This window comes from Lissotriton vulgaris, chromosome 12 (assembly GCF_964263255.1).
Source record: "Lissotriton vulgaris chromosome 12, aLisVul1.2, whole genome shotgun sequence".
NCBI lineage: Eukaryota > Metazoa > Chordata > Amphibia > Caudata > Salamandridae > Lissotriton > Lissotriton vulgaris.
Window position 1 is genome coordinate 492,054,696 of NC_141700.1, and position 25,397 is coordinate 492,080,092.

Genomic DNA, 25,397 nt, shown 5'->3' on the forward strand with positions numbered 1-25,397 from the left:
AGCGGGCTCTGCAGTGGGACTTGAAGTTCCAGTGGGCGCAGCATCAAGGGGACCTGTCCGAGTACGTCCAGATCTCGGAGGGTACTGCACAACAGTTGCAGTGGTGGCTCACGAACCAGCGTTGGGTCAGCGGCAGAGCCCTCTCCTTTCCCCAACCGGATCACACAGTGGTGACGGATGCATCCCTACTGGGATGGGGGGGCCACATGGGAGATGCTACTTGCACTGAAAGCATTCCTTCCCTCGGTCAAAGAGAGAGTTGTGCAGGTGTTCACAGACAACACCACCGCCATGTGGTATTGCAACACACAAGGTGGGGAGGTGTCGTGGACACTATGTCAGGAGCCTCTGCGCCTCTGGACATGGCTGGACCGTCAAGGCATTTCCTTGACGGTTCAACACCTGGCAGGTTCTTTGAACACCAGGGCGGACAACCTCAGCCGTAGGTGCATGATGGATCACAGATGGCGTCTTCACTCAGAGGTGGCGCAAGGTCTCTTTCAACAGTGGGGAGAGCCTTGGTTAGATCTACTCACCACCGAAGAGAACACAGCACTCGCTCGGTGATGCTTTTCTTCGCGAGTGGAGCTGCTGTCTATTGTACGCTTTTCCGCCTATACCACTTCTACCCAGAGTGCTGAAGAAGATCAGGCGCGACCGGGCCCAAGTCATTCTTGTGGCTCCGGACTGGGTCAAAGAGTTTGGTATCCCAAGCTACTCAGTAAGAGCATGGATCCCCCGATCCGACTGCCTCTTCAGGAGGATCTTCTGTCACAGCAGCAGGGGACGGTCCTCCACCCAAACCTGTCCAGCTTCCACCTACATGCGTGGAGATTGAGCGGCAACATATGATTCCTTTTGACTTGCCCCCTGAAGTCTGTGATATCATTCTGGCGGCCAGGCGGCCCTCCACTAAATCGGTATACGCCTGCAGGTGAAAAAAATGGTGGCATGGTGCACAGCAAAGGCTGTGGATCCCCTTTCTGCCCCTCTTTCAGAAGTCTTTTTGTTCCTTCTTTCTCTGGCCCAGCAGGGCTCTGCTCTGGGCACTATAAAGGGCTATCTTTCTAAAATGTCGGCCTTTCTCAGGCTCCCTGATCCACCCTCTCTTTTCAAGTCCTGTGTTGTAAGTAGATTTCTCAAAGGCATTACTCACCTTTTCCCTCCTATTCTGTTTGTAATGCCATAGTGGGACTTGAATCTGGTTCTTACCTATTTGATGTGGGCTTTCTTTGAGGCGCTTCACAACTGTCTTCTTTGTTTATTGACTTTGAAGACTGCTTTCCTGGTTGCCATCACCTCCGCTAGGCACATGAGTGAGCTCCAGGCTCTTTCCTGTAAGCCTCCTTTTCTGTCGGTCCATCCGGACAAGGTTGTGCTTCGCACTTGTCCTTCCTTCTTGCCAAAGGTTGTCACTGCCTTCCACATCGGGCAAACCATCACCTTGCCCACTTTCTTTCCTCCTCCGCACCCTTCCAGAGAGGAAGAGAGGCTCCACCATCTGGACCCAAAACGTGCGTACTCCTTTTATCTGAATCGCACACAACAATTCCGGGTGGATGACCAGCTTTTTGTTGGCGACGTGGGCGCCAAGAAAAGCCAGGCTGTACACAAGAGGACTATCTCCCGCTGGGTCATCTTGTGGATCAGGGCCTGTTATTCTCTGGCTAAAAAGGAACCTCCAACAGGGTTGCGCACCCATTCTACCAGGGTGACAGCAGCTACTACTGCATTGGAACGTGGTGTCCCCCTGCAAGACATCTGTCAGGCAGCCACGTGGGCCTTGCTGCACACTTTTACTAAGCATTATTGCCTTGACAGTCAAGTCCGGAGAGACGGCTTCTTTGTCCGTTCCGTTCTCTGTGACTTTCTGGTGTGATCTTTGTTCGCAGACCCACCACCGGGGGTGGTATTGCTGGGGTATCTATTCTAGGGTAAGGAATCTATCACTAACGTGTTTCTTACAGATGAACAAGTTACTTACCTTCGGTAACGCTATATTTGTAAGAAACATTAGTTAGTGATAGATTCCTTACCGCCCTACCCATTTTCTAGGGTTAAGGTCATCCCTTTCAGGGCCCTAGTTTCAATGCACCAGTGGTCAGTATCTTGCATGGCTCTGCGTTGCTGGCGCAGAAAGTTGTGTACAAAACTGACGTCAATGCGTGGGCGCATCTAAGTAGCTCCAGCTGCGTCATCTCGGCGACTACAACGCCAGCGACGTACGTGGAGCCGTACGACGACGCCTACCGACGCGCATGGGTACTACTGACAAAAGCTTTCTGGAACCAGTCTGACGCCTGGGGGTTATTCTAAGGTAAGGAATCTAACTAACCAATGTTTCTTACAGATATATAGTTACTGAAGGTAAGTAACTTGTTCAACGAGTCTCTTTGAATTTAACTCTGCATCAGTGCCACCCATTACTGCCTGTGATGTAAGATTTATTTTCTCACCCTAAGGGTGAGGGCAAAAATGGAGAGCCCAATAGAGACCTGTTTCAGCACCTGCTTTTTAGAACTGCTGGTGCTGAGCACCCACAAGAACCGGCCCACTTAGAAGAGCCCTGCCTCTACTGCATAAACAACTTCACTGAACCACGTGTGCAGCTAGAAAGTAAAATAAGACTGCTCGCTTGTGTTCACACCACTTCCCTGCTGAAGTCCCACTACTCTCCCTGCCACCAAAAGAAAACAAATAAGGGTGAAGTATTGATACCTGACGCCGCAGTGGGCAGCAGTGACCACCCACAGGCTGTTGACCAGAGAGCCGCCACAGAAATGGAATCCAGTACTGTCCTGAGAAGTGTAAGAAAGGGAGACAAGGGTCAGTTCAGTATGAAAACAGATACCTAAATGGAAATCAGAGAACTATGGGCCATATTATCAAGAAAGGGTGATACATTATCGCCCTTTTTATCAGCAGGAAACTGCCGCTAAAGCGGGGATAATGGGCTTGATAATACGCTCTTGTGAATTCCCATAGCAGCCCAAGTTCTGGTGTTAACCTAGGCTGATATGGGAATTCACAAGGTCATATTATCAAGCCCATTATCGCCACTTTATCTGCAGTTTCCTGCCGATAAAAGCGGCGATAATGTATTGCCCTTTCTTGATAATATGTCCCCATGTCATAAATATCTGCTGTATGATTAAAAATCATGCTACTAGACTCACAATAAGAAATAAAATGCATTAAAATACTTCAAGACAGATGTTTGAACAGTTTGCACCGGCGTAAAGTCACCAGAAGTGATGCAAAGTGGTGCAAAGTGTTGATTTGTTACATTGTCTGGGCAAAAAAGTTGCCTAAAAGTAACCCCAAAGGCAGGGCAGATGTACTAATTTTTGAATGAATGCAGCACAGTGTTGTGTCAATGGAAAAACTAGAAAGCCTCATATCTACGCAGATATGGCGCTGTTTTTCTCTTCCGAGTGCTAGCGCACTTTTGGCTGCCAAGCAACCACCTGTGCGTTTTGATGCAAATCCCTCTATACTAATAATGGAAGATAGGGATTTTCTCCAAAAACGTATGCGTACTTCTTTTCTCCAAACCTTTCAAACTTTGCATGGGTGCTAAACTGTACTGCAAACATGTAGAGTAGGATATGTCTTAACACAAGTGTGAGAAGTTGGCCCGATATGCAACGTTCGCTATTCTAGCGACCGCTATGTATCGTTCCAACGACCCTTATGGTGTTTGGTTGTAAGTCAACCTATAGACCAGCTATCCTAGTAGCGTGGATACGAGCAGTCTAAGGCTAAAGACTCGAGAGGGCGCGTTAAGCCAGCTGTTTACCACACATGTACCCCTTGAACACCCAGTGAAAGGACACCGCACAAGTGTTATGAAAATAAACAGTATATTTATTAAGAATCACAACAGCCCTGTACTCTTTATGAGGACAGGGTACTTAGCACAAACCAAATCTCTTTAGCAAATACTTTAAGTGCACAATTAAAACAAGTGTCCGAGGACACGGAAAGGTTAAGGCAAGTCGGAAGCGAGGGACTCGGGACCCTAGAGTAAGGAGGCTATGCAGGCACTAAAATGCCGAGTTACCTAGCCACGAGGGCTGCGGCTGCACAAGTCTTACAGGCGTCGGGGTCTTCGCTGACGAGCCAGGAGCCGGAAGAAAAGGAGTTGCTGGCCGGCGACCAGTGATGAATAGTTCGTAGAGATCCAAGCCTGGATCGGAGATTGAGGAAACCTGAAAGCAGAGGGGACCAAGTTCGTACTACTAGCCAGTAGTCAGAGGGTACCAGGAAGGCACCAGTTGGCCGTCACCTCGACCAGGTGAGTGGGCGACGCTAGGCTCTGCAGTCTCACGGACCAGGAGGCGTTGTCGGCGACCACGGTGGAGGTGCGAGCTGTCCCACGACGGATGACGCTGTCGGCGTCTTGAGTGGACCAGGAGGGTCCGGGGTGCTTCTTGAAAAGATGGAAGCAAGGGCCAGTCTGGAGCAACCAGACCGGCAGTGATAATTCTCGGATGTCGTCACAGAAGGACACAAGCCAGCGGCTAGTGACCAGACAACGTGCTGAGCAGCGAGCAGAAGGGCCCCACGCAGATCGTGGAGATGCTGGGGGACTGCACTTCGGAGCTGGAGCGGCTCAGGGTCGGGGCTTCTCGGACCCCAGAGCACTCACCAGAGAGTTACCTCCATGGTCGTGCTTGTTTTTAAGAGCGTGCAGGTTCTGATGATGGCCGGTCCCTCGAGGTCTCGTCGCACCCACAGATCACAGCTGAGCTGATGACGGGGGTAGAGGTCAGAGGTGCCAGGGAAGCCGGTTCTCGTCGAGCTGGGCCGTCGGATTCCTTGAGGAAGGACTTACAGCAAACCGCAGAGTTCTTAGATGGTGCCCGCTGATGCAGGGTGACTACTCCTTAGCCACAAGGGAGAAATCTTGAGAAGAGTCTTGAAGTCCTTTCGTAGAAAGTATTCTTGATTCAAAGATGATCTAAATTGGAAGGGTCCCCGCTCCGGCCTTTATCCTAAAGAAAGGGGTGGGTACATGACTAGGTCCTGCCCTAAGGGTGGGACCAGGAAGGGGGGTAGTTACACCCCTCTCCCCTGCCGGACTTTCCCCAGGCCAGGGCTGTCGCCCCTGGAACTGGTTCTAACCGGCAGATGCGTAGTGAGCACCGGGGTGCCACTCCGCAGTCACCTTCTCGCAAAAGCCCTACCTACCCAGAATACACAAACCCTGTCTGGGACGGTGCGAACACCGCCCTCGACAGGAAACCCTTTGTCCAAGCGCTCCTCGCTGGAAGGACTCCCAGCAGCAGGAGGTCAGACTCGTGTCTGTGGTGGCAGCCTCCATTTTGTGGAGCTGAGGCTTTCGTTAACTTTAACCGGGGTTCACAGTTACGTACATGTCGTGTCCCTCTAGAAGGGCGGAATGCTAACCTCGTCGCCAGAGTTGGTGAGAGGGCAGCATCCCGATTCGTATGACACCTTACTCGACATGTCTTGATAACGCGACACCGAAGTTACCGATGTGGCACGCGTTATCATGGAACAGCCATTGGGTCTTTTCTCCGCAAGCTGCAACCGGCTCGGGCCAGAACACAGTTCACGCGAGCCCATGCACTCTGCCTTCAGGATTGTCAAGGCCTGCCATAGGAGTGACTGATAGGGACTCGGGTGTCCATTGTATGGTTAGATATAGAGCTACTATATCTAAAGCAAAGGGTGATTACACGACTTCGCCCCAGCTGTCATGCAGCCAGTTGTGTCAAATTTAGGAGGCCAGCCAGGGGTGGCATAATACATGCTGCAGCCCCGGGCGGCCCTGGGTACACCTATGCCCTGAGTTACAGGGTCTGATAAGGTGGCCCAGTACCAATTGGTAAATGCACCTAGGGTACATATCGTAATTTAGAAAGAGAACAGCCAGGCGGTGGGTCTGATTGGCAGGCCCACAGCCAGAGAAAGTCGTAAACCAGTGAAACAAAAGCAAAAAATCTGGGTGATCATAGGATTGCAGACCCTACTCTCCTACATGACCCCCCCCCAAACGTCGGAACAACTAGCTAACCTTGACCAGGTGAGTCTTCTTGTTCTAAGTGGAAATATCTGGAGAGCCCATCGGCATTGCCATGATCAGTACCAGGTCTATGTTCCACTGTGAAGTCCATCCCCTGTAGGGAAATGGACCACCTAAGCAGTTTGGGGTTTTCACCCTTCATCTGATTTAGCCACAAGAGGGGCTTATGGTCGGTCTGAATCTTGAAGTGAGTGCCAAACAAGTATGGCCTCAGCTTCTTCAGGGCCCAAACCACAGCAAAGGCCTCCCTCTCGATAGCTGACCAATTCTTCTCTCTAGGGGTCAGCCTTCTGCTTATAAAAGCAATGGGCTGGTCTTGACCATCAAAATTCAGTTGAGAAAGAACAGCTCCCACACCCAACTCAGAAGCATCTGTTTGGACAATGAATGGTTTGGAGTAGTCCGGACTCTTGAGGATAGGCGCCGTGCACATGGCCTGCTTTAGGTCATCGAATGCTTTTTGACAGCTCGCTGTCCACTGAACCTTTTTTGGCATTTTCTTACTTGTCAGTTCATTTAATGGTGTCACGATGGAACCATAGTTCCTGACAAACTTCCTATAGTAACCAGTCAGGCCCAAGAAAGCTCGAACCTGAGTCTGGGTGGTTGGAGGAGCCCAGTCCCTGATTGACTGTATCTTGCTCTCCAGTGGCTGAACCTGACCTCCACCTACAAGGTGGCCCAGGTATACAACCTGTGTCTGCCCTATCTGGCACTTGGTGGCCTTGATAGTGAGGCCTGCTGCTTGCAGCGCCTCCAATGTCTTCCGCAGGTGGACCAGGTGATCCTCCCAGGTGGAGCTAAAGACAGCAATATCGTCAAGATACGCCGCACAGAAGTCATCCATCCCAGTAAGGACGTGATTCACCAACCGTTGGAAGGTGGCAGGTGCATTTTTCAGACCAAAGGGCGTCACCACGAACTGATAATGCCCACCAGGGGTTGAAAATGCCGTTTTAGGCTTGGCGTCCTCAGCTAACCTGATTTGCCAATACCCAGCTGTCAGGTCAAACGTACTTAAGTAGTTGGCCGAAGCCAGCCTATCAATAAGCTCGTCTGCCCTTGGTATTGGGTGGGCGTCAGTCTTAGTGACTGCATTGAGACCCCTGTAGTCTACGCAGAACCTCATCTCTCTCTTACCACCCTGGGTGTGAGGTTTCGGCACTAGAACTACGGGACTAGCCCAAGGGCTATCCGAGGGTTCAATGACTCCCAGCTCCAACATTTTCTGCACTTCACTTTTGATGCAGTCTCTAACGTGATCAGGCTGCCTGTAGATTTTACTCTTTACGGGCAAGCTGTCACCAGTGTCGACCTCATGGGTGCACCAATCGGTCTGACTGGGTGTCAGAGAAAACAGATGTCGGAACGACTGAAGAACCTGTTTACAGTCGCTCTGTTGATGTTCGGAGAGGCTGCCACAAAAGACAACACCATCTACCGAGCCATCGTCAGGATTCTGAGTGAGCAGGTCGGGGAGAGGGTCACTCTCCTCTTCCTGTCCCTCATCTAGGGCCATGAGCAAACTCATGTCCTTCCTGTCGACATATGCTTTTAGCCTGTTGACATGAAGCACCCTGTGGGGGCTCCGGGGAGTTCCCAGGTCGACCAGGTAGGTGACCTCTCCCTTCTTCTCCAGGATGGTGTGGGGCCCGGACCATTTGTCCTTGAGTGCTGCTGGGGCCACTGGCTCCAACACCCACACCTTCTGTCCGGGCTGGTAAACAGTCAAGACAGCCTTTTGGTCATGCCAAGCTTTTTGGAGTTCTTGGCTGGCCTTAAGGTTTTCGGATGCCTTCTCCATGTATTCAGCCATCCGCGAGCGGAGGCCGAGCACATAGTCCACTATGTTGGTTGCCGGCTTTTTGAGAGGTCTCTCCCATCCTTCCTTCACCAAACACAGGGGTCCTCTTACAGGATGCCCGTACAAAAGTTCAAAAGGGCTGTAGCCAACCCCCTTCTGTGGGACTTCTCTGTAGGCGAACAAGAGGCAGGGGATCAGGACGTCCCATCTACGCCGAAGCTTTTCCGGTAGTCCATGAATCATCCCTTTTAGGGTCCTGTTGAATCTCTCAACAAGCCCATTGCATTGTGGATGATAGGGTGTAGTGAACTTGTAGTTGACACCACATTCCTTCCACATAGCAGTTAAGTAGCTCGACATAAAGTTTGCACCTCTGTCGGAGACGACCTCCTTAGGGAAGCCCACTCTGGAGAATACTCCAACCAGGGCTCTTGCCACAACAGGTGCTGTAGTGGTCCTAAGGGGAATAGCTTCAGGGTACCTGGTGGCATGATCCACTACCACCAGTATAAACTTGTGCCCTGATGCTGTTGGTGGTTCCATGGGACCGACGATGTCGATCCCCACCCGTTCAAAGGGCACCCCCACCACAGGCATTGGTATAAGGGGGGCCTTTGTCGTGCCACCTGACTTACCACTGGCTTGGCAAGTGACACAGGAGCGGCAAAACTCCTTGGTATCCTCATTCATGTGAGGCCAGTGAAAGTGCGAGACAAGCCTGTCCCACGTTTTCGTCTGGCCTAAGTGACCTGCTAAGGGAATCTCGTGGGCCAAGGTAAGTAGGAAACCACGCTGAGACAAGGGGACGACCAGCCTCCTGGTCATGCCAGGCTTGGGGTCTCTTGACTCAGTGTACAGGAGTCCATCTTCCCAGTATACCTTGTGGGTACCTGTGGCGTTCCCAGCAGCCTCAGCAGCAGCCTGCTGTCTGAGGGGTTCAAGAGAAGGGCAGTCTAACTGGTCCTTCCCCAGGTCTTCCCTTGAGGGTCCCCCTGAGCCCAAGAATTCAACTTGATCAAGTTCGAACTCCCTAGGCTCAGTTTCCCTCAATTCCTGTAGGTCAGCCTCCTCTGAGACTTGATCCTCGACCTGGGGCAAGGGGGAAGGCGCAGCCTTAACCCTACTGCTCTTTTTCTTGGGAGGTGTCTGGTCCGTTGTTCCAGGATCCAGCACCTGTTCAGTGGGGCATTTCCTGACCTGTGACCTAGTCACAGCGAACACATGTGCTGGCAAACCTAACATTTCCATGTGAGTCCGGTGCTCCACTTCTGACCATTGTGATGACTCCAAATCATTGCCCAACAAACAATCCACTGGGAGGTCTGGACTAACTACAACCTTCTTTTGGCCAGTTACCCCTCCCCAGGAGAAAGCTACAACTGCCATACTGTGATGGGTAGTGACATTGCTTGCATTGGTCACCAGGAATTCTGTACCTGGCATGATCTGTCCAGGGTCCACAAAGTTAGGCGTCACCATGGTGACGCTGGCACAAGTGTCCCTATAGGCCTGAGCCATCTTTCCATTTATGAAAGGCGTCTGTCGGTATTTGCCCAGCGTATTGGGACTTATGTCAGGGGACACGTCCGCGTCCCCTGTACTGACAAGGACAGCCTGAGTGAGTGTGCCAACTAAGTTGTCACGCCCCTCAGAACCCAGGGTTAACCCTACTAAACCCTTGGGAGGCGCACTACCACTGCTGACTGTACTAGGGGGCACAGGTGCCTTAGGGGCTGCAGTGGCAGGAGTCTGCCCTCCTCCTTTCTTGGTGCACTCACTAAACCAGTGAGATTTACTTTTACAGTACTGGCACCATCTTTTGGATTGGCCTTCTTTCTTCTTTTGGGGAGCCTGACCCCCACCCTCTTTGGGTTGTTGGGGACCTGTCGAAGACTTCTGGTCATTTTGTTCCCCCTTAGAATCTTTACCCTTTTGGTCTGCTTTCTTCTGACCACCTTGATTCTGGCCCTGGTTCTGTTTAACTCTCGTACGAACCCATCTGTCTGCCTTCTTTCCCAATTCTTGGGGAGAGGTCAGATCCGAGTCGACAAGATGCTGATGCAACAACTGGTTCTGACAATTGTTTAAAATTTGTTCTCTCATCATCAAATTATACAATCCTGCGTAATCAGTAACCTTACTGCCCAGCAACCAGCCCTCAAAAGCCTTAGTGGCACAATCGACAAAATCAGACCAGTCTTGAGCCTGCGTTTTCTGGGTATCCCTGAACAGCACCCTGTACTGCTCAGTGGTTAGGCCGAACCCTTCAACGAGTGTATTCTTCAAGACTTGGTAATTATTAGCGTCCTCTACCCTTGTGGTGAGGAGCTTGTCTCTTCCTTTTCCTTCAAAGGAGAGCCACAAGATAGCTGCCCACTGACTCTGGGGAACGCCTTGCACAGTGCAGGCCCTCTCCAAAGCAGTAATCCATTTGTGGATGTCGTCCCCTTGTTTAAAGGGGGGCACTATCTTACCAAGGTGTTTCGTATCGAAACTCTTTTCCCTATTACTAGGTACATTGCTGCCACCAGTGGGGATTGCCCCACTTAACTGTTGCTCTCTAGCGAAAGCAAGCTTTTCCTTGGCCAGGGCAAGTTCTTCCCTTTCGATCCTTAGATTAGCTGCCCTTTCCTTCGCTTCGTACACTCTCCTCTGAGGGGACGTCATCCCTCTTTGAGAAGAGTTGTGAGAGCCGTTGGTATGAAGGGATCTGCCAGAGTCTCTTGACAGAGATCGGGCTCGTCCATTCCCCAGGTTAAGCGGAACCGACAGTAGCGCCGGGGTTCCCCCAGTACCACTATCGTGTCTGCTTAAGTTGGACCGTGTTAGTCTGACGACTTCTACCTGTCCCTTATCTGCCTCGTCCCCAGAGAGGTCCTCATCCTCGTCCTCCTCTCCCTCTTCGTTCTCAGTTACGAGGTGGATGAGGTCAGGATCATCTCGGGTTCCCTCGAGGGGAGGCATGTCTCCTTCTGGATTAGAAGAGCTACGAAGTTTCTCAGCTCTCCTGGCATCATAAGTCTCCAAGAGACCAATCAGAAAGGACATTGTGGGGTTAGACCCCTGTTGAATCTTCCGGGAGTGACACAGTCGTCTTAACTCCTTGAAGCTCAGCACAGTATATCCTGAAGGGATGACCTGTGGAGGGTCAACTGACACAAGGGGAGACTCAGAGTTTCCTCCTTGGCCCGACATACTGTTTCTAGTGTGGTGTAAGTGATGCACCTACCTACACTATGTGTTTTCCTACTGATCCCTTGCTAAGAGTTGTAGCCAAGGTGTGCTAAGCCTTGAGGAGCTACAACAGCTGGTTCAGTAGAACTCAGAGTATTCTAAGCTTTAGTTATATGTACTAGCAGTACTTGCGCGATCTTTCAACAAGATATTCTTAGGATACGTGTGGTAAAACAACAGCAAGCTCAAATCCCAACCGCTGCTCACCAATGTGAGAAGTTGGCCCGATATGCAACGTTCGCTATTCTAGCGACCGCTATGTATCGTTCCAACGACCCTTATGGTGTTTGGTTGTAAGTCAACCTATAGACCAGCTATCCTAGTAGCGTGGATACGAGCAGTCTAAGGCTAAAGACTCGAGAGGGCGCGTTAAGCCAGCTGTTTACCACACATGTACCCCTTGAACACCCAGTGAAAGGACACCGCACAAGTGTTATGAAAATAAACAGTATATTTATTAAGAATCACAACAGCCCTGTACTCTTTATGAGGACAGGGTACTTAGCACAAACCAAATCTCTTTAGCAAATACTTTAAGTGCACAATTAAAACAAGTGTCCGAGGACACGGAAAGGTTAAGGCAAGTCGGAAGCGAGGGACTCGGGACCCTAGAGTAAGGAGGCTATGCAGGCACTAAAATGCCGAGTTACCTAGCCACGAGGGCTGCGGCTGCACAAGTCTTACAGGCGTCGGGGTCTTCGCTGATGAGCCAGGAGCCGGAAGAAAAGGAGTTGCTGGCCGGCGACCAGTGATGAATAGTTCGTAGAGATCCAAGCCTGGATCGGAGATTGAGGAAACCTGAAAGCAGAGGGGACCAAGTTCGTACTACTAGCCAGTAGTCAGAGGGTACCAGGAAGGCACCAGTTGGCCGTCACCTCGACCAGGTGAGTGGGCGACGCTAGGCTCTGCAGTCTCACGGACCAGGAGGCGTTGTCGGCGACCACGGTGGAGGTGCGAGCTGTCCCACGACGGATGACGCTGTCGGCGTCTTGAGTGGACCAGGAGGGTCCGGGGTGCTTCTTGAAAAGATGGAAGCAAGGGCCAGTCTGGAGCAACCAGACCGGCAGTGATAATTCTCGGATGTCGTCACAGAAGGACACAAGCCAGCGGCTAGTGACCAGACAACGTGCTGAGCAGCGAGCAGAAGGGCCCCACGCAGATCGTGGAGATGCTGGGGGACTGCACTTCGGAGCTGGAGCGGCTCAGGGTCGGGGCTTCTCGGACCCCAGAGCACTCACCAGAGAGTTACCTCGATGGTCGTGCTGGTTTTTAAGAGCGTGCAGGTTCTGATGATGGCCGGTCCCTCGAGGTCTCGTCGCACCCACAGATCACAGCTGAGCTGATGACGGGGGTAGAGGTCAGAGGTGCCAGGGAAGCCGGTTCTCGTCGAGCTGGGCCGTCGGATTCCTTGAGGAAGGACTTACAGCAAACCGCAGAGTTCTTAGATGGTGCCCGCTGATGCAGGGTGACTACTCCTTAGCCACAAGGGAGAAATCTTGAGAAGAGTCTTGAAGTCCTTTCGTAGAAAGTATTCTTGATTCAAAGATGATCTAAATTGGAAGGGTCCCCGCTCCGGCCTTTATCCTAAAGAAAGGGGTGGGTACATGACTAGGTCCTGCCCTAAGGGTGGGACCAGGAAGGGGGGTAGTTACACCCCTCTCCCCTGCCGGACTTTCCCCAGGCCAGGGCTGTCGCCCCTGGAACTGGTTCTAACCGGCAGATGCGTAGTGAGCACCGGGGTGCCACTCCGCAGTCACCTTCTCGCAAAAGCCCTACCTACCCAGAATACACAAACCCTGTCTGGGACGGTGCGAACACCGCCCTCGACAGGAAACCCTTTGTCCAAGCGCTCCTCGCTGGAAGGACTCCCAGCAGCAGGAGGTCAGACTCGTGTCTGTGGTGGCAGCCTCCATTTTGTGGAGCTGAGGCTTTCGTTAACTTTAACCGGGGTTCACAGTTACGTACATGTCGTGTCCCTCTAGAAGGGCGGAATGCTAACCTCGTCGCCAGAGTTGGTGAGAGGGCAGCATCCCGATTCGTATGACACCTTACTCGACATGTCTTGATAACGCGACACCGAAGTTACCGATGTGGCACGCGTTATCATGGAACAGCCATTGGGTCTTTTCTCCGCAAGCTGCAACCGGCTCGGCTCGGGCCAGAACACAGTTCACGCGAGCCCATGCACTCTGCCTTCAGGATTGTCAAGGCCTGCCATAGGAGTGACTGATAGGGACTCGGGTGTCCATTGTATGGTTATGTATAGAGCTACTATATCTAAAGCAAAGGGTGATTACACGACTTCGCCCCAGCTGTCATGCAGCCAGTTGTGTCAAATTTAGGAGGCCAGCCAGGGGTGGCATAATACATGCTGCAGCCCCGGGCGGCCCTGGGTACACCTATGCCCTGAGTTACAGGGTCTGATAAGGTGGCCCAGTACCAATTGGTAAATGCACCTAGGGTACATATCGTAATTTAGAAAGAGAACAGCCAGGCGGTGGGTCTGATTGGCAGGCCCACAGCCAGAGAAAGTCGTAAACCAGTGAAACAAAAGCAAAAAATCTGGGTGATCATAGGATTGCAGACCCTACTCTCCTACAACAAGCGCCTAATTTGAGCCATTGGTTGCCAGTGAGGGCCAAAGTCACTCATTGTTTGAGATCAGCACTTACTTTTCCTCATCAGACATTTCCTGAGAGCAAAAGATGGAAAAACACAAAAAGGAGAAAGAAAGAGGAAGAGTAGGACGGAGAAATCAGTACAAAAAGAGGAAGCAGGAATCTGAAGGAGATAAAGTGGAAGGCGGTGTCTGTTAGTGAATTAAAAGCCTGAGGTGGTTTGAAGATTGCACAGCCCTGGTATTCAGCATGCAGACATTTGAAGCCCTGGCCGCGGGCATACAAGCAGAGTTGTGGCCATTGGCACCCTTTATTTTACAAATGAAGCACTGGTTAAAGCATAGTTTTGTACAAAACCTATGCTTGACAGGACAAACATGCAACGATGTTGGAATTTCCTGCAGTTCTGACACTTTGCAAAGTCTCTTGTAACTGTGCTTTCAAAAATGTGTTTCTTGACCAATGATAGGATTGGTTTTGCTGATAAAACATAAAAAACAGCTCATTTTTTAGTGCTGCGTGATAACCTCTTAGTTTCAATAACCTAGATGACTTTTTGTAAAAAGAATCACCGCAGAGTGAGGTCCATACTTATCGAGGGATTGCTTCGCTTTTGCACCACGCATCGTGATGCAATCCTAAAATGCTATTTATCAAGCCATGCAAGTCCCCCTTCAGTGGCCCTGAGTGGATCTGGAGTACTGCAACTCAGTGCAAATCGTTACCCTTTGTTACTCTGCCTCAGGGAGGCGTTCCAGGGTGTTCCCATGCAACGCACATGGATTTTGACACTTTTCCTGATATCCCATCACTGGTAGACCTGAGAATGCACCAGAATTCTATGCTTTCACAGGGGAGGCTTACAGAGAAGAAATATCTTTATTTTTTTCTCTTTCTATCTGCGCTGCACTTTGCAGCACACATTGAAAGAGGGAAATGACTTAGGGGGTCGTTTTTGGGCAGGTAGGTGCCCCTTCCTGCACAAAAACCATTCTGTGTGCAATGTAGGAAACCTTGCACCATGGTGCAAGGGTGCCTGCCTTGGCGCTAGGCAGCATATTGTGTGCCAGAGCTGGGAAATGCAAGAATCCACCATAATGTGGGAAATATGGATAATTACTGCCCTTTCCCTGTAGCGCAGTGCAGCAAGATGACTTCCTGCACTGCATTAAGTTTGATAAACATGGCCCTGTAGGTCTGCTCTCGAAGCAAAGAGCAGAGAAAATGAAGAGGCGGTGCATAGACCTACTCCACCACTAGAAGGAGCAAACACCTGCCATGCTAAGGGTAGAAGGGGAGAGTCATCCTAAGTTCACCCCTCCCCATTTGTAATGCATGCCTTAGCACTTGTTGCGTGCATGGTGAAATTCTAAAGAAGTTTTTAATGCAATCAAGGGTGGAACCCAAGGCCCTGCTACTGCTCTTGTGCCTGGGGCCCACAACACCTCAATGGGCCCCAGACATTCAGGGAAGCCCCACTCAGCCCACGGCCAATGAATATCTGTAAGACATGGGAGGCTCCTCATCGCATTCTACGGGGGAGGCATCATTTTGTTATGCTACTTAATGCAATGGACATCTCTCGCGGCCAGTCCAGGGTTGTGAGAAGCTTTTCTGGAGTTGGGAGTCAGGGGCCATATTTATCACGAGGTTGCATCACTTTTGCACCATGCAACGCTACATTCCCATGCATCCACCCATATATTTTGGCACAAACTCAGTTTACTAAAATCAATAAACCTGGGTTTGCACCAAAATGGTGCAACTACCCGACCTATGTATAACAAGGAAAAATGTCTATATTTATTCTCGTTACTTCCTCTTTGCGGGAGTGCTGCATTTTGAAGCACACATACCAGAGTATTGTGCCTCTAATGATAATTTTGGGGAATGCTTCATTATACAAGTGGAGAAGTGTGGCTCAATGGTTAGAGCGGCAGACCCTGATGCAGAGGTCTAGCCCGCGACCAGGGTACAATTCCCCGCCTCGGCGGGTCTTGGGCTCAAAATTCCATGGACCTGATAATTCTCGCCTCGGTGCCTATTCCAATCATGGAGTCCCACTCTGCAACTCAGGGCAATAGCTTGCTTAATCTCCACAACGGCCCCCACAACGCTAAGGATGCCTGGCCTCCACCTTGGGGGTGCCCAGGAGTGGAAGCCTCACAGGGAAAGCCAGAGGGGTTCCACAGCGGTATTTGTACAAGCGCCTTGAGACCCATGCGGGTGAGTAGTGCGCTTTACAAGTATCAATTTACAAGTGTGCCTGCTTTGAGGTGAGGCTGCTATGAGAGCCGGGTTCAGTGAGAATGACAGGTCTTAGCTGGTGGGCACACAGCATGAGCACCACATCAGCCTATAGCAAAGAGGCATTGTCGGTTAAGGAGAAATGCACAGGGATCAGGTGACGTTCTTGGAGCAAGTACTGTATGTGGCTGCTGAAGGGTTGGTCAGCCTGTGAGCTACTCCGGGTGGGACAGAGAAGACTGGAGAGGAGATGTCAATGTCTTCGATGTACCTGAGGATGCATCACAGCATTATTGAAATGTGCATGAGTACAAAGGTTACTGTGACATTTGCGTTGATGGTGGCAAGAGTAGGGAGAACATTTTGTATAAGACTAGGGGGGATATTCCCAAGAAAGCGCGGAGCTGCACCAAATTTGGCAGTGCAGTGCGCCAACATTTTAAAAACACAGGGATGCACCATATTTACAAGAATATGGGGCACCCCTGTATTTCCCCTAGTGCAACAAAAACTGCATAGAGCCAGTGCAGGCACCCGGCCACCATGTTGCAAGGGTGCCTGGCTGCAGGGACTATGATTATGTGCAGGAAGGTGTCCCTTTCCTGCACATAAACAAATCAATAATGGCAATTTGCACCTTCTATGTGTGCTGCAGAATACAGCGCACATGGAAAGAGCAAAACACAAGGAGAAATTAATAATTTCTCCTCATTGCACCATTCTAATGCCTTTTTTGCTCTGGCTCAGCCTTGTAAATCTGGAGCAGCGTCAAAAAGCAATGGGTGCTGCAGTGGAACACCCACAGCAACACTCTTTGCACGCCTCTTTGCTGCAAAGGACTATGGCGGAAAGGGGCATATTCACAAGGTGGCGTTCAGCCATCCAAAGTGGCTTAGCGCCATCTTGCAAATATGGAAAATGGCACTGAATCACCCCAGTATCCAAAAAAGTGATGCTCCGGTGGTGCTGAGGGCTTGTAAATATGCCCCAATGGTTGTCCATGGAAGGGGCCTTGTTACCACTCCACAAGTTAGGCTTGGACGCATTCCCAGATTCTGTAGCACACACAGAAAGAGTAATATGCCTCAGGTGAATATTTTTGTGCTGTAAGGTGCCCCTTCCTGCATAAAAACAATCCTGCATGCAACGCACGCACCCTTGCCATTTTGACATAGCTATTGATAGGCTTGTAGGCTAGTGACTAGTGGTTATGCTGAAGGTACCTACAAACTCCTTATTCACCAGCCTACAACCTGCACACAATACATAAGAGGGCATATTTATTAAAGGCTTGTGTTTCCCTTGTGTGACACATGCCATTGCAAGGCAACACACGTCCTTAAATGGTATTCACTAAGCCACACACAGTCACCATTTATGGCTCTGTGTTTTAGTAAACCCGAAGTAACACAAGGCAGTGCACATTGCTGCCTTGCATTACAATGTGTCAGGAAGGTGTTCCACGGGTGGACTTAGGGCATTCCACCGCATCCACCCATGTCTTTTGATACAATCCCAGATTCACTAAAGTCAGTAAACATGGGATTGCACCAAAATGATGCACCATCTTGACTAAAGCGTAACAGGGAGAAATATCTTTATTTCTCCTTGTTACTTCCTCTTTCTATACCTAATCTTTCTATGCATGCTGCATTTTGCATTTTATGCAACTTGTCTGGCTGCTTTGCGAGAAATATTAGTACATAAACCCCAAGGTGATTAACATGGACTCTGAAGTTAGACATGGGCCCTGAATGTCATTGACATGGGTCCTTAATTTTGCCAGTGATGTATCATCTGAGAGGTCTTAGTGGTGTGTGGCCTGTGTTGTGTTCATGGTGTTGGCAAAGGGAAATGATCGTGATGTGGGTCTGGGGTGATGCCACTGATGTGGGTGCTGTTTGATGTCAGTGATGTGCATTATGATTGTTGTTTGCATCACTGACACCACTCACAGCCCACATAATGGGCACGTCACAGGTCCTGTATCACAGGGACATATTACAAAGCAATAGTGATAATTATCGCTATTGCTTGGTTAGAGACATAAATTTACCGCTGAGCTGCGGCGATTTTTATCGCAGATAAACCTTGGTATTACCAAGGTTTATCGCAAATGCGATAAAAATCGGCCGCAATGCATGAATATCGCTGAAAAGTCAGCGATATTCATGCATTACCGAGCTAATGGTCTTAGCCATGTAATCCAGCTACCATTGTATAACATGGCTAAGAACTGCTCAGGGCAGGTGTTAGCTTTTGGAGATATTCGCGCTTAGCGTGAATATCTCCATAAGTTGGTAATAGGAGATAGCGATGTTAGCGACTGTTTCCAGTCGCTAACATCTTGGCACGCCCACTTTGCATGTCATTAGTGATAAATATCACTGCCATGCAAAGTGGGGCCCAAGATGGTCGCTATCTCCTACTAGCTGTCGCTAACTGGTGTTAGCGACAGTTAGGTAATAGGGAGATAATTTTATCTCCGCTTTCTTGGCTTTTAAAGCCAAAAAAGCGGAGATAAACCCCCTTGATAATATGCCCCACAGTCCCTTACCAGAGCCAATGATATGTAGCTTGCAACATTTACATTAGGTGAACCATCAGCAGTGCCAATGATCAGAGACCTGTTTGTGGTTAGTAATAGGATCTATTGTCTTCTAACCCAATACTGAAAGTATGCGCTGAAAGATTTCCAAGTCACCTTACCTGAAGTGACACCTGCCAAGGCCACGATCCGGACACTGCTGGCTCGCCATTCACAATACGAGCATAGCCAGAGATGACAGGCCTAATGGAGGGAACACCACAGCCTGGGAAATGAAAATGAAGGGTTAGTGCTACTATACCAAATACCCAGAGCAAAAGCATCTGGCTCCTAAAGGCAGTAAAAGGCTATGTAGGATATTAAAAATCCCTATCAGAATGAATCCACTTAAAGCTTTATACTCTACCTCACATTTAGATAATGCAGAGCTTTCAAATGTCCTTTGTAGCTCATACAATCTAGGTACATGTGTGCTTGAATACATAGGGCCATAGGTATAAGCCCGCCTCCTGGGGCGGCAGAGGTTTTGTCGTGGGAGCCACAAAAGCCTGGAATAATCTTTCCCTTCATATCAAATCAAATCAAAATAAGCTTTATTCGATTTTAGGCACATAAAATCATAAAAGCATACAGTTAAAAACATTACATACTAATACATATTGAAAAACGTTTTCATACACAACAGAAATATGTATAGCAAACTAGTTTCATTTCATAATACCAATCAGATGCTTTTCATCTCATTCATAACTGATTATACACAATCAGGGATTACTATGTCTACATATTTTTTGCCCACATTGCATCAGTAATTAAAAAATATTATACCACCACCAATTTCCTTGCCCTTATAACACTTTTCAGAAAACCACCCACAGATCCAATACAGTGAGGACTGTTCATCATAAGTAAATGATACAGTGCAGGTCGACATTGCCTCTATCCCCCTTTTCTCAAAAATTGAATAATCCATCTGCGCCTCTCGTTCATGTAAAATTTACAAAATAAAATTACATGCATGGTGGGTGGACTGATATATCATCACAGGGGCACAAACATAGGTCTCCAGACCAGTCATTAATTTTGGGATAGCTGATAAAACAATGAAAAATTCCAAATCTAAAACGCCTAAGCACAAATCTGTCATAGCCCCCAGCGCACAACAGCAAATACGGCTGTATATTTAGTGTAGTGATGATAAGTTGATGTTGCATAACCCTCGGTTTATTCAATTCCTGTGTTAATCTATTGACTTCTAAGTGTGACATACAGACTCTTTTAAATTCCTTACGTGTAACTGATAGCATTGAATCTGGCTTTAAAAAATATTCTGGTTTTCCAATGTCACACATACATTTCTTAACATACTCCAACCACACAATTTTACCAGCATGGTCTCATTTCATGGCATCATTTAAAATTTCCTTATTTAAACCTGTACTATTAGCCGACCAAATCCTATGCCAGAGCAGTGGGGGCTGTGCTTTGATTAGGTCCGAAATATATTGTATCCCTAACTCACTATGGAACTTATGCACTGGGGAGCTAGCAGGGACTACCGACAGAAATCTCAAAAAGGTATCCTCCACATGCTGAATTGGTGCACAGTTACAAATTCCCCAAATCCCAGCTCCAAAAGTAGCTATACTCACACATTTAGCGTTGTATATTTTCAAAAGAATATCTGGGGGCCTTTCAAGTCTATACCAAATTTGTTGGCTTTCAGGAAATTGCTAAAAACTTGGCTTTTAATGTCCAGGTAAAAAGAACTTCGGGTTAATTCCTCTTGCGGTCTTTCAGCTAGCGCCAAGACGACCATGGGCATTCGAGCGCTTAACAAAATGTTGTGTTGTGCGCGAGTCAGCGCGAGTACATGCTTGGTGCGAGGTTTTCCTCGTGTATTCTCCACGTGGACTCGCGCCGACTCGTGCTATTGTTTTCATTCAATTTGGTCTCGAGTGTTATTATTGTTCAATTGTGCATCACTCGAGACCATCACCAGTTCGCTGTACATGTACTGTTTGCCTTAACTGTATAGTGGTCAGTTACTGGCGATCTTCTCAGAGATTGGAGCTGTATGCAGGGAGTGCTTCATTTGTATGAATAAACTTGTTTCTACAACTCTTACTTGTTGATATTTACTCAACAAATTGGCGACGAGGGACGGAGCATTGAACCTTTTCCAGAAGGAAGCACTTCCTGTCCGATAATAATACTTATTTACGTATTTTTTTTCGGAACTTTAAAAAAAAATCATTTAACCGTTTCCACTGATGCTTTTACCTACATGGAAAGCAATGTACAGTCTCCTGAAGAACCGATTTCTCTGAAGTTAAACCCCTTTGAAGAGCTGAATTTCCATCCGAAAAGCCGATCTCACTTCATTTGCGTGTGGATGTGCGCGCGTCTTCATTTCTTGATCGCGCTAATGAATCCTTTCTTTACACGCATTGGCTGATGTTAGAGCGGAACTAATTGCTACATTTCGTGCGCATTGGCTGATGATTAAACGGAACCAATTGCTGCATTTCCTAGGAAAGCTTGAGACGCCGCTTTCCATTGGATTGCTAATTTGGGTGAAACTAACAAGGTGACTTCGTTTTTCTCCCTCTACTGAAAAAACGGGGAGATTTATTCAAATAACGGAGTGAAAACCTGTAGGGCAGAGAAACGGATGGTGATTACCAGAGAAATGGATGGTGATAGATGAACACAGGGAAATCTTCGTATTTTCCACGATTCGTTTGACTGTTTTTTCTATCTCTGCAACACTCAAGTATTTCTTTACTAAAAACTAAGACTATTGTTGTTATTCTATTTGCTATTGGTATTCAGTGTAAAGTACCCTGTCTATTTGCTTATTTCTGTTACTATGTGTGCTCAAGGCTATACCCTTTCGCCTCCACAGAGTTATTGGTCTGCTGGTAGTTCTCCTTGTATGCCTTGGATTGAATGGAAAGCTTACTTCTTAAATTATATTGAGGCTTTAGACGCAAATGGCAAAATGAAAGCTCCAGAAAAAAAAGGTATTTTCTTACACTGTTTGGGGCCTGAAGGATTAAAAGCCTTCAATCAACTTCCTACCTCACAAGCAAGTGGTGACATGAATGTATTTGATAAGGCTGTATATGATTTTGATAAGTACTGTTCTCCCAAAGTGTGCATAGGAATTTCTAGGTTTAAGTTTTTTCAAAGAAAACAATTAAGTGAGGAGACTGTAGATAACTTTGTTTCATCCCTGAAAACATTAGCCTTAGATTGTAAATTTGGTAACCTACAAGAAGATCTTATAAGGGATCAAGTAGTCATGCACTCTAAAAATGAGACTATACAGGAAAGACTTTGGATTAATGGTGATGAGAACTTAGATTTTGTTTTGTCCATTGTCAGAAAAGCTGAACTTTCCTGTAGAAGCGCACTACAAGTTAAAGGGAAGGAAACTTCCGTCAGTAAAAATGTTGTTGCCAAAATTAATCAAAAATATGATAGTAAGAATAGGGATGCTCTCAAAAAGAAGCAAATATTTTCTTCCAAAGCTAATTCTGAAGTTTCAAAGGGTAATCTTAAATGTTTTAGATGTAACAGCAAATCACATTTAGCAAATGATAAAACTTGCCCTGGTTTGAAGCAGAAATGTTCCAATTGTGGGTTAAAAGGACGTTTCACTTCTGCTTGCAGAAGAGGTAATGTCAATCAAAAGGTTAAGTGCATTGAATTGAATGAGAATAGTGATGAGGATGATTTCACAGATGACAATGACTGTTCATTTGTTTTGAACATAAAAGATTCTGCAGTTTTAAATGTAAATGACCATTCCATTAAGAAGAAGCCATTGTGTGACATGATTATTGGAGGTGTAAAGATCAACATGTACGCAGATTCTGGATCACCTTATTCTATAGTGTGTGAATCTGTCTGGAAGAAATTGTTTGTACCTAGACTTGGCAGTCACTTAGAAGAAAGTGATATTAATCCTGAATGATATTCTGGTGGAAGGATAGATATTTTAGGATTCAGAACTTTAGTTTTCAGATTTAAAAACAGAAAGTGTATTGCGAAATTGTATGTTTCAAAGAAGGGTCCCTCAGTCCTTAGTTGGTTTGACTTTGGTAAACTTGACATTGTACTGGATCCTAATAGTCCTAATCCAGTGATGTTGATTGATGAGCAAAATGGCATTTCTTCTTTGATGCTAAGCAAATTTCCAAATGTTTTTTCCAAAGACATTGGAAGGTTAACCAACTTTAAACATGAAATCCGTTTAAAGGATAATGCTTGTCCTAAAATACATAAGGCTCGAAATATTCCCTTTGCTGTCAGAGAGGAGGTTAGGAATGAATTAAATGCTTTAGTGGAAGGAGGTATAATAGATAGAATAGAGTCCTCTGAATGGGTTTCGCCCATAGTGGTTGCTAGACGAGCTAATGGCAAGGTGAGATTATGCATTGACCTTCGCCATCTTAACAATAATATTGTTGTAGATCAATTTCCTCTTCCCCGCATTTCCGAAATGTTATCTGTGGTTGGGGGGTCAAATATTTTTTCAACAATCGACCTATCTGCCGCGTATCACCAGATAGAGTTAAATGAAAAGAGTAAGGACTTGACGGCATTTATTACACCATTTGGGTGTTTCAGATTCAACAGGATGCCTTTTGGTCTGGCGTCCGCAGCGGCGATTTTCCAGAGGGTCATGTAAGATATTTTAAAAGACTGTAAAAATGCCATCTGTTTTCAGGATGACATTTTAGTGTTCAATGATGACAAAGACAAGCATATTATGGCTTTAGAAGAGGTCTTGAATGCACTTAATTTACATGGCCTTACCATTAAGCATGAGAAATGCAAATTTGGTGTCCATTCTGTAAATTACCTAGGCCATGAATTATGTGCAGAGGGTATCAAGCCTAAACCTTCACTTTTAGAAGCGATTAAATCGGCTCCTCATCCTTTATCTAAAGACGATGTAAGGTCCTTTTTAGGGTTAGTTGAGTTCTACGCTAGGTATGTACCTGACTTCTCGTGCAGAACATATAGTATCAGGCAGTTAATCAAGAATAGGGTTGTTTTTGAGTGGACTAGTGAATGTGAGAAGGAGTTCTGTGATGTGAAGAATGCAATCTGCTCAGCAAGTGCATTATCCTGCTTTGATCCTTCTTTGGAAAACATTATTACTACCGATGCTAGCGCAAAAGGACTAGGTGCAGTGTTTTCCCAAAAGAATAAGGAGGGAAAAGAAGTTATTATTGCACATGCTTCAAGGGCACTTACTCCTGCTGAGGAAAAGTATTCCACAATAGAAAGGGAGACTTTAGCGTGCATTTGGGCTTTGGAACATTTCAGAGTGTTTGTCTGGGGTAAAGAATGTACTCTTAGGAGTGATCATAAACCGTTAGTACGGCTACTCACTACAGAAGGCATGTTAAGAGCTTCAGCCCGAATTGCACGCATGTCCATGCGTTTGCAGGATTTTATTTATAATATACAATATTTACCGGGGAGAGAAAATGTTTCTGCTGATTTTTTATCTAGGATGCCTTTACCTATTCAAGAGGATTTACATAATGAATGGGACAATTTCCAGATTGCCATGATCCATGATGAGGGTCCCATTTCTATTGATCAGACCTTGTGGAAAGAGAAATTTGAGGATGATGAAATTTTAAAGAATGTTGCCAGTTATATAGTTGGTACTTGGCCTGAAAAGAAGTGTTTGAGTCCAGAATTGAAAAGCTACTGGGAAGTAAGGTCAGAACTTTCATGTTGTGAGAACATCATTAAAAGAGGTGAGCGCATTGTGCCACCAGTGGGCGTAAGGGAAATTATAGTTCTGCAGGGTCATGAAGGTCATAGTGGCATGGTTAGAACCAAGCAACAAGTTAAACATTTATTTTGGTGGCCAGGGATGGACATGTTTATCGAAAGATTGGTCAGAAATTGTGTGGTATGTGCCAATTCTGATAAGTCTTTAGTTACTTTGAAACCCAATATGGGTGCACATAGCATTCCAAATAATCCTTGGGAAACTATTGCCATAGACATTATGGGTCCCATTGGCTACGAATCCAAGTATGTTATAGCAGCCATTGACATTTTCTCCAAATGGCCTATTATCAAAATTGTCCAGAAGATAGATACTGATTCGGTTCTGTGTTTTCTAGATAAAGTTTTTATTGAAGAAGGGTTACCAGTAAGGATTATATCTGACAATGGTGTACAATTTATCTCCAAGAAAGCTAATGACTATTTTTCAAGACTTGGGATTGTTCACTCTACTACCTCTTTATATAATCCCAGTGGAAATGGGGTTATAGAGAGATTCAATAGGGTTCTAAAAGGAGCCATACAGATTACTAGTAATGATGACAAAAAATGGGAAGTAGAGATTTTTAAGAAGGTGTGGATGTACAGGACAACCACGAATTCAATGACTGGATATTCTCCTTTTGAGATCATGAGAGGGAGAGTTCCTAGGACAAAGGCGAATCCCTCGTGGTTGGTGAAATCCACTCCTTCTAATGTTGATTTGAGTATGGTGAAGGAAAACCTTATTCGCACCCATTGCTCAAACAAAAAATACTTTGATGAGAAATGTGGTTCAAAAAAAGATCCCAAGGTAGAAGTTGGCATGATGGTAAAGGTCAAGAAACCATGGAAAGTCAAGAAAGGTGAAAGTTCATTTATGGGTCCTTTTGAAGTTTTAGAGGTCTTGAAAAACTCTGTGAGATTATCCAACAATAAGGTTTGGAATCTGAGTAGAATTGCTGTCCTCAAGGCTGACAAGGATGTTTACTGTAAAGAACTTGTTCCTGAACATCTTGATTTTTCTTTTTTGGATGAGGATTCTTGTACTGCAGATATTTTACCTTGCTGCTCAAATAGTTGTCATACCAA

General features: G+C 47.1%; 1 protein-coding gene across 2 annotated transcripts in view; it reads right to left on the minus strand.

Annotated features, from left to right (window-relative positions):
- Positions 1-25,397, minus strand: part of LOC147677582 (chymotrypsinogen 2-like) — a 61,640-nt gene that overhangs the window by 29,080 nt on the left and 7,163 nt on the right. The window contains exons 2-3 of one of the 2 annotated variants that reach the window (XM_086945241.1): positions 18,665-18,768; positions 2,719-2,798 (exon numbers count right to left, since the gene is read on the minus strand). In XM_086945241.1, coding sequence (XP_086801367.1) covers positions 2,719-2,798; positions 18,665-18,768 — 184 coding nt within the window. Of the gene's footprint in view, positions 1-2,718; positions 2,799-18,664; positions 18,827-25,397 lie in introns of those variants that run through there. The other variant, XM_086945240.1, reaches the window with a different exon arrangement.